The 12,526-nt window shown below is 41.8% G+C and overlaps 1 protein-coding gene across 1 annotated transcript; it reads left to right on the top strand.

The window, feature by feature from the left end:
* The first annotated feature begins 3,647 nt into the window (after positions 1 to 3,647).
* eomesa (eomesodermin homolog a) lies at positions 3,648 to 9,996 on the top strand. Its single transcript, XM_080442444.1, has 7 exons — positions 3,648 to 4,257; positions 4,664 to 4,919; positions 5,687 to 5,841; positions 6,480 to 6,601; positions 7,056 to 7,214; positions 7,517 to 7,578; positions 8,416 to 9,996. The coding sequence occupies exons 1-7, from the start codon at positions 3,792 to 3,794 to the stop codon at positions 9,191 to 9,193; spliced, it is 1,998 nt and encodes a 665-aa protein (XP_080298570.1). The 5' UTR covers positions 3,648 to 3,791; the 3' UTR covers positions 9,194 to 9,996.
* Positions 9,997 to 12,526: the final 2,530 nt, after the last annotated feature.

Genomic DNA, 12,526 nt, shown 5'->3' with positions numbered 1-12,526 from the left:
CAGTTTGATTTTCTTTAAATTGCTTTAAATGACCTTACCAGTTGTCTGTCATGCTGAGTGACCCACGGTATACTTGACATTACTGCTGACCATTTTCCAAAGCATAATGTGGTTTGTTTGATTTTTGAGGGATCAATTGAATTCAGTTCATTTCAGCACAGTTAGAAACTCAACTTGCAAAGACTTAGAATTGGTAGGTAATCCAAATGTTGTTGCACTATTCATTTTTTCAGTTACTGTATGTTGTTGTTGCATTTCAATTCACATTAAAGCATTGATTTGAAAAGTGTTGCCAAAAAAGAATCCCTGGATCCATGACATAATTATTAACCATGCAGTTGTGTTAAGCTGCTGTATAACATTGACTCCATTATTCAGGTTAGTTTGCAAGCATTTAACCCATATACTTTGTTGACAGGGGTCCCCCAGGGGTCATTCCTTTTTGTTACCTCTACACCATATCTCTTTGCTGAAAATAGCTGATCTAAAAGCCCACAACGCATCACATTGCAAGGCATTGTGAGCTTGTAGATCAGCCATTTTTCACCAAATGTTCGCCTATTATGACATGCAGGGATGATAGGATTCAGGTGGTTAAGCATTTTGGATAAGCTGTAAACAAACATGATATCTAAACATATTAATCCCTGTACAGGAAAAATGGCCAACGTTTATGTACGATATCGCCAAAAAATGACATGTATTGATGGCATGGTCTTTTAAATTAAATTGGTTTCTTGAGATTTGAGCTGAGCACTTTCAAAGAGCACTTAATTGCAATGTCTGTGCGGGGGGGGGGGGGGGGGGGGTTTAGTTTCATCTTTGGGCATGAAGAGTTCCTGTAAAGGGTCTTGGCCTCAACTGACATTTCCAGATCATGAGCACAGTTGTGGTCCCCCGGTGGTCCGGTGGTCCATGGCTACCTGTTATTCCTCCATTTATGTCACGAGCCAATCTGCCTCCAACTGAGATTCTCCCTCAGCTTTTCACAGATTCCAATCCCCCTTTTCCCTATTATTCATCTCGCCACTGTACCCCCCCCCCCCGGCACACACACACGCACGCACGCACGCACGCACGCACACACACACACACACACACACACCACACACACACACACACACACACACACACACACACACACACACACACACACACACACACACACACACACACACACATCCTCAAGTTCACTCACATAATTGCCAACGCACATATCATACACATACCACGGAAAGGAAAAAGGTATTCAAACACACTTTTCTCTCTCTCTCTCTCTCCTCTCTTCTCTCTCTCTCTCTCTCTCTCTCTCTCTCTCTCTCTCCCCCCCCCCCCCCCCCCCTCACACACACACACACACACACACACACACACACACACACACACACACACACACACACACACACACACACACACACACACACACACACACACACACACAGGACAGACCATGGACCATGATGCACCTTACCCCGTGCCCCACCATAATCTTTCTCTATTTCACTTCCTTTCCCTGTCACACTTACAAACCACACAACACAACACACACGCACGCACGCACGCACGCACACACACACACACACACACACACACACACACACACACACACACACACACACACGCGCGCGCGCGCGCACACACGCACGCACAAACGCACACAGGCGCATGCACAGCACACTCAAGCACAAATGTACACACACACACACACACACACACACACACACACACACACACACACAACGCAAGACCGAGCTGAACTCACTGTGAAGTGCAGCCAGGATGCAACACACACACACCGCTGCAATGTGAGATACATCGCACAAGTAACTGACAAAAGGTGCAGTGGATAGCCTGCATGGTGTCACCTCACACTCACTCTCTTATACACAAACAATGGTTTATATGCCGATTAGCGCTCTAGTAAAAACACAAATCACGACAATCTGCCTACTAAAAAAAGACGCATAAAGACGCTGGAATCTGACAGCGATGGACGGTTTGATTGACATGCAGTCACCAGAGAGCGATGGAGGGCAGCTCCAAACGGATTTGCATACATTTTCACGATTTTTCAAACATCTAAAAGCTCATAGGGCTATGAGCTTGTAGATCTGCTATTTTCGAATAACCAAAAGTATAAATTAATAGGAGGGTATTTTCTTATATGAAATAGTGTTTGATATAAATTCAAGGCAGTTATTTGTTTGCTTGTTTCATATATATATATATATATATATATATATATATATATATATATATATATATATATATATATATATATATATATACATTACCAAGGACATTTTACATGCATTCTTATAGACATGGGTTTGTTTATGATCTATATTTAAATTGTATTGTGCTCCTTATTTCTCCGTTTGGTCAGCAGTGGCACCTTATGCAGTCAACTGGTCTGGCTAAATGCAGTAGTCCAACTCCTTTTCTCTTTTTTTCACAAGCCTTTCGTTCTGTAACAAATCGCTTACCTCAGAAATCTTTAGACATTTTCCTTCTGTTTTTCAAAATCGAATTGGATTTGGCCTTTTCTTTTATTCGAATTTGAATTTGAAACAGTTTTAAAATAATAATTGTTTAATTATGTTAGACATTCAATCGAGATGCTGGTTATTTTTGCATTAGATTTTATGGAATTATTAGCATATCAATCAAATAATTTGCTTTATTAAGTTTAGGCCTATGGGATTTTCCCCACTTATTGTATAGCCTTCTTATTATAGACTGCCAGCCTTTAGTTTGATGTGATGCAAGTTATATGCAATATTTGAAACTATTTTTCTTTTACACAAAATCACAAGCCCCCTGGTGACATTTTTATTGGCTCGATTCTTGACGCCTCAACCCTGCTTGTTGTTACTAGTTTAATAAATAATTTAATAAATAAATAAACAAACATACTAAGTACTACACTTTTTGGTAAAACTTTAGAGTGTAGCCTACTGTAGCAGATTAGATCATCTATCAATGTTTGTTGATGCTCAACTTGATGTGCAGTTTGAAACCAGAAAAGAGGAGGTCCAATAAGTAATTGACCCTTCATTGTCCCTTAATTGACCCTTAAAAGTTTCACACGTGAATCCTGATTAACTTCCGTTGTTGTTGTACAGTTCTTGTTCGTCCTCCTGTCTTGTGAGTCAACGTTTTTTTTTACTACTCTATTTTTATATAGGCCTACAGAGTTGCCTTTAGACGGGTGAAAATACAAAATTGGTGATGAAGATTGAAAATTTAAAGTTATAGTTTTCGCTTAATGTCCAGTCTTCCGGTATTTCAGTCCACTATTCCAAACGCAAACCGGGATTCGCCTTAAAAACTGAATTAAACATTCTAAATAGTCTAGAGACTTTATAACCCTGGCTTTGTTTGTTGAGGTTATGGTTTTATTTAGGCCTATTAAAAAAAAAGGAAAGTCAAGTTAAAGCGTTATTATGTCGATGAAGACGCTGTCTAATTAAATTAAAGCGCCGTCTCTTATTATTTATTGGACATCATGTCATGGCAGAGGGCTGGGACGCATTCCACGGATCCACACATAGCCCCTCCCCCCGGTGGATGTGTGCGGTGAAGTCACGTCTTATAAGAAGAGCCTTGAACAATCCATCATAATCTGAGGTGAAAACCTGCTGAAACAGACAAGGGGACGCAGAGAGAGAGACACAGAGGAACCAAGACGCCTGGCGGTGGTGGTGTCGCCTCTTTGGGCTGAGAGAGTGTCTTTTAGCATTAACAAATATAGAACACAACCGGCTCCAATATATATAATCTTTAAAACAATGCAGCTAGAGAATATCCTTCCCAGCGCCAGCGTTAATCTACCCAAGACGTTTTACAACCTCTCGTCGTCGGACAGCGTCAATAACAGCCCGACGCAGATCGACTACCAAGAAGTAGACGCCAGGACTGACTCCGAACCTAAGAAATATCTGGGGACCGGCATGATGGGCGAGGGAGAGGGAGACACTTTCACCGGGACTAAAGCCACCCCCGACGGGAGGAAAGGCTCGCCGCCGGTCCTCGGCGAGGTGGACGACCTGGCGGCCGTGCAGCGTCGCTACAGCAGCATAGACGAACTCGGGTCCGACAGGTACTTCATCTCTCCTCCGCCTCAGACGAGCTCCGACGTCGCCAACCCCTGCTCTCTCTTCCCTTACGCGGGACAAACCGGCTCTGTTTACGGCGGTCCGAACGGCTCCAGGTACCCGGCCTCCCTCCATTACGGATCGGTCCTCCCTCCCACCGGTAGGCCTGCTGTCACAATTCTTACATAACCGTCTCTGATCGCAATTATTTGAGATAGTCGCAGTTATGTTTGCATAATCGTTTCCATGTTGAAAAATTCACATTTTAAAATATGAAAAAAAAGCAGAAATGACAGATCTACCAGCTTACAAAGCGTCACAAACGTAAGCTTGTAGATCAGCTATTTCTGCTATTTTTTTTTACATGTATACATTATTAAATATGTCAATTTCTTTGTATATTTAAGTTATTTGTCATATCTGCCCTATGCAATTTTTTATTATGAAATGTAATTCTTATTCATATGTTCTAATAATGTTCAATGCCAAACACACAATTTAATCGTTTTTAATCGCAATTATTTGAGTGACAATTAATCGTCAACTTAAATTTGTAACCGTGACAGCCCTACCCACCGGGTTCTCCTCGTCCTCCGTGTGCGCCAGCAGGAGCCATCAGTTCGGCGGCGGAGGGTACCAGTTCGGCCAGGGTCCCGGGTGTCTGTACCCGTCGTACCCGGGGACAGGAGGCTCGGGTCTGGGCTCCATGTCTCTGCCGGGCTCTGCGGCTGGAGCCCGGGCTCAGGTTTATCTGTGCAACCGGCCTCTGTGGCTCAAGTTCCACCGACACCAGACTGAGATGATCATCACCAAGCAGGGCCGGTAAGGAGATTGGCTGTGGGTTGTAATGGATACAGGATAGGTGGGCAGTAGGGACATCTGGGCACCTTGATGTAAAATTGGATATTTTGTCCAAAATATTAAAACATTTTACATTTGAAAGATGGTCTTGCAAGGTACATCATTATTAGACTTAATTTTATCCTTCATTTTCTTGTTTATGCCCCTAAATGACTGGATATAGGCTACAGGTTTTTGTAGCAATATTAGACCTTAATGGTCGAATGTTTAAGCAAGTTCTAATCATGTATTCTTTAGGCCTACATTTTCCAGGTATTTTATTTTTTAACATTTTGGAAAAAAATTGCCAATTTAACACCTAGGTGCCCGTTCTTCCTTGGTGCCCACCTATCCTGTTACCGTTTTTAATATAGGCTTCCTAATTTATTAGGCCCACGGTATTCGTTTCGCTTTGATGATTTATGGGTTTAATTATCTTTGTTGATTCGTGCGCTCTGCAGTCGCGCACCTCGCTGCAAATGTTTTATGCACAGGTGGAATTATTGGGCTAAATGAATCGTTTAATTTAAGTTTGAATGTTAATGCTTGGGATTTCGTTTTGGTTTGAATTATGACTGCGCTATTCGATTTATCTATAGCCTACTTCATTTGCTAATGGGAATACTATTGTGATTATAGATACACCATTCATGCAGTCAAGCAGACGGGGGGAGTTGCAACCACAGAATTAAATGATGTTTTGTCAGCTGCGGTTGATTTTTTTATTTGATGCATTTTCCACTTTTTAGGCGGATGTTTCCATTTCTCAGTTTCAATATCACTGGGCTCAACCTCACGGCTCATTACAACGTCTTTGTGGAAGTAATATTGGCAGATCCGAACCATTGGCGCTTTCAAGGAGGGAAATGGGTCACTTGTGGGAAGGCTGACAATAATATGCAGGGTGAGTTCATACAATTACCGAAACTTTAGAGCACTGCAGAATTATGAACATCTTTGTCATGCAATAATTGACAGCAATTATTGCTGGTTATCATTTCAAAGATTTGTTTTAATTGATTGGTCAAGTACAAAAACTTTTAACTTGACAGGGGAAGAAAAAAAAGTAACTGAATTTATTATTTATTAATGAAGCTACTTTTGAGAGATTGTAGGAGAAAGCATACTTGAGTAGCTACATTTGGGGAAAAGCATATAGCCTATTGCAGATTTGTCTTTGTTTTATGGCATTTTTTTAGTTTTGTTTAAAGGAATAATCTATTTTAAGCTTGTCAACTGATGCTATTATAGGCCAAATGAAAAGATGATGTAGGGTCGTTAATTAAATTAAAGGGTACCTGTCATAGAATAAGTTTATTCTTATTAGCCTATTATTATTAAAACAATATTTATTCTAGCCCCTCCCTATTTATCCATTATTGTTCACTGAAAATGACACATCGGCAAAGGTGTTTATAATTATGACAAATAATGGGCTAAAAATAATTTCAGCCATTGGTCAATTCTGCGGTATACTGTAGTTTTATTGATCATATTAATTCTCACATTTTTGTATTTTTTTTTTCTCTTCCCTAATCTTAGGTAACAAGATGTATGTTCATCCTGAGTCCCCAAACACTGGAGCTCACTGGATGAGGCAAGAAATCTCATTTGGAAAACTGAAGCTGACCAACAATAAAGGAGCCAACAACAATAATACACAGGTGAGATATTATACCACTTCAGATCAGTAGTTGCAGGTTCTGAATTCAGCGTTAAAGTGGACTAAGGTTTTACTGGTTTTGGATAGGCTGTTGAATAGCCCAAGATTATTTTTTAAATCCTTTAATTTTTATTACATTTTATATAACTCCTTTATTAACAGCATGCATGCAGCAAAATGAACACCCTTTTTGTGTATTCATTCTCCATGGGGGAAGCACTTTTTTTTAGGATTACTCGCAATCCAATCCAGTGTAAAAAAAATGTTTTACCCAATTGGACATTGTGTCAATTTTAAAATTAATGCTGAGGATTTCACTGTGCGGATTGAACCTTTCATTTATTTTTATTTTACTCCATCATGTAATGGAGTGTTGATGGCTGAAAAGAACAGATTTTTATAAATTAAGGATTAGTATGAGTATGTTGAACTTGAGCATCTCTGTGTCTTTGCAGATGATAGTGTTGCAGTCTCTTCATAAGTATCAGCCTCGGCTTCACATAGTGGAGGTGACGGAGGACGGGGTGGAAGACATGAGCAACGAGGCCAAGACTCAGACCTTCACCTTCCCTGAAAACCAGTTCATTGCCGTCACTGCATATCAGAACACAGATGTAAGCTTTGCACAAATTAACACGTCTGATTTGATCCACAGCTAACCTGGTCATCCATTTATAATACAACAGAAAATATAAAAAATGATGCCACTTCATGTTGGCTTAAAATCCAGTGTTAACGTAATTTTAAAATTATGTTGACACTGAATTTTATTGTGTGATTATTTGAATTATCTAGAAATATAGTAAAAACAACTAAACAAAACAAAAAACACACTTCATCTTTAGCAGAGTGTGAATAATTTAATTTGTTAAATATTTGAATGTTCACATTGTGTGTGTTTTTTTTTTTTTTTCAGATCACACAGCTGAAGATAGATCATAACCCATTTGCAAAAGGCTTCCGGGACAATTATGACTCGTAAGTGCAGCACATTTGAGGAGAGAGTATGTCCACTGTGTACTTCCTGTATAGGTTAAGAAATGCTTAGGTTTTGTATTGCTAGCTCGTCTGTTACACTAAAGCACAATTTGAACCCTGTCACATTGCGGTGTTGCATACCAACAAAATCTTTTCTTTTGGGCGAGCAACAGTCATGTGATGGATTGTATTGACCTTCACTCCCAACGCATTATGCTCTGGAAATAAATGACTAGGAAGTCCATCATTCATCTCTCATGTGAAATGAGAATGATTCTGTCATCTGTTATCCTTTTGAAGGAGTACAATCACTGGTTATTGTTTGTAACTGTCTCCTTGTTTAACCACTTAAACCCCAGCATCCGTATTGTGGGGAAAGCTTTTGCTGAAAATAGCAGATCGACAAGCTCACATCGCGTTGTGAGCTTGTCGATCGGTTATTTTCAGCGAAAGCTTTCCCCACAATAACGGAAAATTAAAAAATACACTAGTATAGAGCCCTGAGGGACTCAGGGCTCTATACTAGTGTGTTTTTTTATTTTCCGGGGTTTAGGTGGTTAATGGTGGATATCCATCCTGAAACACTGCTCTTAATCACTTTAACCCATGCATCTATACTTGGGAAACTTGACCTGAGTTGGCTTTGTACTTGGTCAACTCCTTTTCCCTCTACACTAAAACTCTTTGCTGAAAATAGCCAACAAGCTCACAACGCGTTGCGAGCTTGTAGGTAGGCCTACGCTATTTTCGCCGAATGACACCCCCCCCCCCCCCCCCCCCCAGAATAGTGATGATAGGGTTCAAGTGAGTAATAATATTTTTATCATTGACCTCCAGGATGTACACAGCCCCAGAGAGTGACCGACTGACCCCATCGCCGACAGACTCCCCTCGCTCCCACCAGATCGTCCCTGGAGCCCGCTATGCCATGCAGCCCTTCTTCCAAGACCAGTTTGTCAACAACCTTCCCCAGAACCGCTTCTACACAGGCGAGAGGGCGGTGCCCCAGACCAACAGCCTCCTCTCCCCGCAGGGCGACGACGCCAGTGCGGCCGCGGCCGCCCAGCGCTGGTTCGTCACGCCCGTGCAGCAGGCAGGCTCCAACAAGCTAGATTTGTCCTATGACAATGACTACTCCACCGGCAGCCTGCTGTCCTACGGCATTAAGTCCCTGCCCCTGCAGACCTCCCACGCACTCAGTTACTACCCCGACTCGGCCTTCGCCTCGATGGCAGCGGCCGGCTGGGGCACCAGAAGCTCCTACCAACGTAAGGTGGCCACGGGCCTCCCCTGGTCCCCGCGTCCCAGCCCCCCGGCCTTCGCGGACGACCAGTTGGGCACCGCCGCCACTGCGAAAGACAAGCTGTCGGAGGACAGTGCCCCGCCACCGCCTCCGCCAGCCTCCTGGATTGAGACGTCACACTCGCTGAAGTCGGTGGACTCTAGTGACTCGGGCGTGTTCTCGATGGGCTGCAAGAGACGCAGGTTATCCCCCGGGGGGTCCAGTACGGAGAACTCGCCCACCATCAAGTGTGAGGACTTGACCACAGAGGAGTTCAACAAAGACAATCCCAAAGGGATGGGTGGCTACTATGCCTTCTACACGAGCCCTTAAGACTGTATTTATTGAAACTGAATATGAAGCTTATTTTAATCTTCTTCTTTTTTTGTGCACTTAATTCCATATAATTCCATTTCTATTGTTTTCTAAAGGTGCCAAAGCTTAGTTCCCCCCACCTCCCCTGACCGCACCCCATTCAAGATGCACAAAAGATTCCCGTTTAATGACCCTAGCAGGTCTTCAGGTTCCTGTTTAATAGAAACAGTCCTGGCTGGTTCTGGAGAACTCATCGTCACCTACAGGCTGGACTCTACAGACTGGTTCAAGCTCTCAGGGGTCGTGGCAACTGTTTGGGAAGGGCTCTCCATCCTTTCCTCCTCCAAGCCTTTGTTCATTCTGTATGATTGGTTTTAGTAACAGCATCTGCAAACTGATCTGCGAGGTTGTCACATTCTCTGTCCAACAGAGTATACACAAGCACAAGCGTAGAGATTGTTTTATTTTTATTTTTGTATTAAACATGTCCATATTTCCCCCTTTTACTTTTCCAGTTTTTAATTTTGTATTTCTTAGACCTGTGAATTCTTTCATGCTTATTTAAAAGTAGGCTACTTTTTTTTGTTGTACAGTATTTGTGCACTTTAGAATGTGGTGTATCTTGTACAAATTGTCTTCATGGAGGTGTTATGAAATGGCTAATAAAACAGCTTTTCATAAAGCATTGTGCAATGTGCAGCCTATATCTGTACTATAGGTGTTAGTGGTGCCAGTTATGCTACAGGCCTACTGAGCTACGGACAACAGGAAGTGTGAAGTCATTGAATAATTCTGCTTTAAATTGACTTAAAATAACAAAAGTATGCTACACAAAAGGAGGTTAAAGCTTGGAAAATAGCACTGTGCTAGGTTGGTTGTCCATATTAATGCAGCTAAAACACACTTTATGTAGCTTATTAATTAAACTAATTTAATAAATCGTCCAGGTGAAATTCTGTCCAGCAATTGATTGGGAGTCGGGATGGGAATTGCCTCACTTTACAAATACTGACACTTCCATATTTATGATGCCCCACACAGTAAAATACAGAGGGTTCATACTGTGGATCCAAATTTGTATGGGTAGCCTACATTTAATATTTTTGTCTATACAGTACATTGAGGCCCAAACCCCATTGCCATGTCTCTCAACCATAATTAAGTAAGTCCAAAAATGAATGCTACAATCCACATGGTCAGATAACAATAACACTCACAATGGCCTATAGGGCCTAATTATGTATTTTAACAGTCTGTATTTTAACATTAAGAGATTTTCACACGTTGAAAAGCACATATAGGAGGACTATTATACGCCCACTGGTGATAATAGCGAAGATAAAACAAGCGGAAGGGAGAACGATTCACCCGCCAGCTCACAACTCAAAGACATTTTCTGTTTTACGTATGATTATTATGTGTATAATCAGGCTTTGTGCAGTCGACCGAGGGAAATCTCGATATCTTTATTTACACGTGGCCTCTCTTAAAGGACCCATTAGAGATGAAATGCACAAAGCGATAGGTCACAACATTCACATCAAGACCACTTTCCTCATTAGTGGAAAAGCGGCCCAAATCCTCTCATTTAAGGATCCCCATTTGAATCGATTTACATACTCTGGAATTCTAATTAATTCTGTTGTCAGACTCCTTGACAGCAAGTGAAGAGTCTGACTAACTCCAATTAACACCTTCTAACAAGGTAGAGTTCATGATTGCCCCGGTCTCTCAGGAGAGCCGGAAAAGTGTGTGTGTGTGTGCGCGCGAGTGTGCACGGCTGTGTGTGTGTGCGTGTTTGTTCTCCTTTCTTGTCAACGACTCATCAGTGCATCTTGTCTCTTTCTCTCTCACCCCATCCCTCCCTGTCAATAATGTCTTAACTGCTGGCTGCCAATGTCAGTGAGGTCTTGTATGATAAAAGGACAAGCATGGGAAACTGTGACTTGTAAAGACTGTGAGGAGATAAGTACCTTTCCGTTCAATCAAGTATTACTGGCTTGTTTACATATACGGTTACGGTATGGTATCCACAGTTTGTCTCTCTGTTTATTCTCCAGAAAGGTGAGAGGACAGAATCGACTGCAGTTATCTGTTATCTAGCCCATAGCACCTCACATTCAGTGCAAGGAGAAAGATAGATAGATTGATTGATTGAATACTTTATTAACAGTTTGCAAAAAAAGCACAGAGGTACAGTTTTATACAAAGGCTGCTAAAAGGATAAACCCAAGAAAGCACTATGGCTTGTTTCCATTGGGGTCCTGCATTTTCAATTCATCGAGACATTTAAATTAAAACAATAATATACTAAATATGCAAAAACATGAAGAAAAGAAAGGAGAAATATGTGCAGTAAACGGTTGGGGGGTGGGGGGCATTTCTGGAGATAAGCTTAGACTTTTTACAGGGGCCAGTTACGAATTGCAGCCACCTGTAAGTGCTCTTTTAGAGCGGTTTTAAAGAAATCAAATCCTCAAATCCTTTGAGACCTATGATCAACAGCAGCCTGTGTCTAACTACTTTACTGAACTTTTCAAATCAATGGGCCTTTTACAAAATAATGTACCTGTAGGCTGTTTTTTTTTATGCACCACTAAACAGACCCAATGATTTTGTACTATAGCTTCACAAGATCTTTGAGAATAAAAGAGAACATTAAATAATCACTGGTCAGAGGTTAGTTGCCAACGTGATGACGATACCATTTCGTGTTCAAATGAGCTATCATCACCAGGAGGAGCCAGCATACGCTAATCGTCCCTGATCGCTCTGTGATCATTTGCTTTATAGATCTACCGTACCTTGACTTAACAACCGGTGATTCCTGGGAGGTTGTGACAACTCCAAACTCCTACTGTACAACAAGTCGATAAACTCAGCCATTCATGCAAGAAGCACAGCAATCAATAGACACCTCTACAGCATGCTTCCACAAACTCGGACCATGTTGGCTTATAGGTGAGCAGGCGCACTGGGATGAGACCTGCACAAAGCGAGGAATTGACTCACATACTCTCCTGCAGATGTTAACAATCTCTGTGTACAACCTCAGAGACTGTCTCAGTTTTTTTTGGTGATGGTTGTATCAGCATTCTCCTGTCACTGCATGGAACACAGTGCTATGTGCAATTTGTGTGTGTATGTGTGTGTGTGTGTGTGTGTGTGTGTGTGTGTGTGTGTGTGTGCGGGCGTGTGTGTGTGTGTGTCCTTGTCTAAGGTGTTCCATCGGTGACACCGGTGAGAGTTCATGTACGAAAGGCCAAGAACGCACAAGAGACATTGTACTCAAGAAGGCCTGACATCCAAACACAGATGAGGGCTTAAGGCCACTTCCTCACCTCCACTCAC

This window comes from Gymnoscopelus braueri, assembly GCF_963280865.1.
Source record: "Gymnoscopelus braueri genome assembly, chromosome: 11".
In the NCBI taxonomy this organism is placed as follows: domain Eukaryota; kingdom Metazoa; phylum Chordata; class Actinopteri; order Myctophiformes; family Myctophidae; genus Gymnoscopelus; species Gymnoscopelus braueri.
The sequence above is the reverse complement of the archived record's forward strand: the minus strand, read 5'-3'. Positions and strand labels throughout refer to the sequence as shown.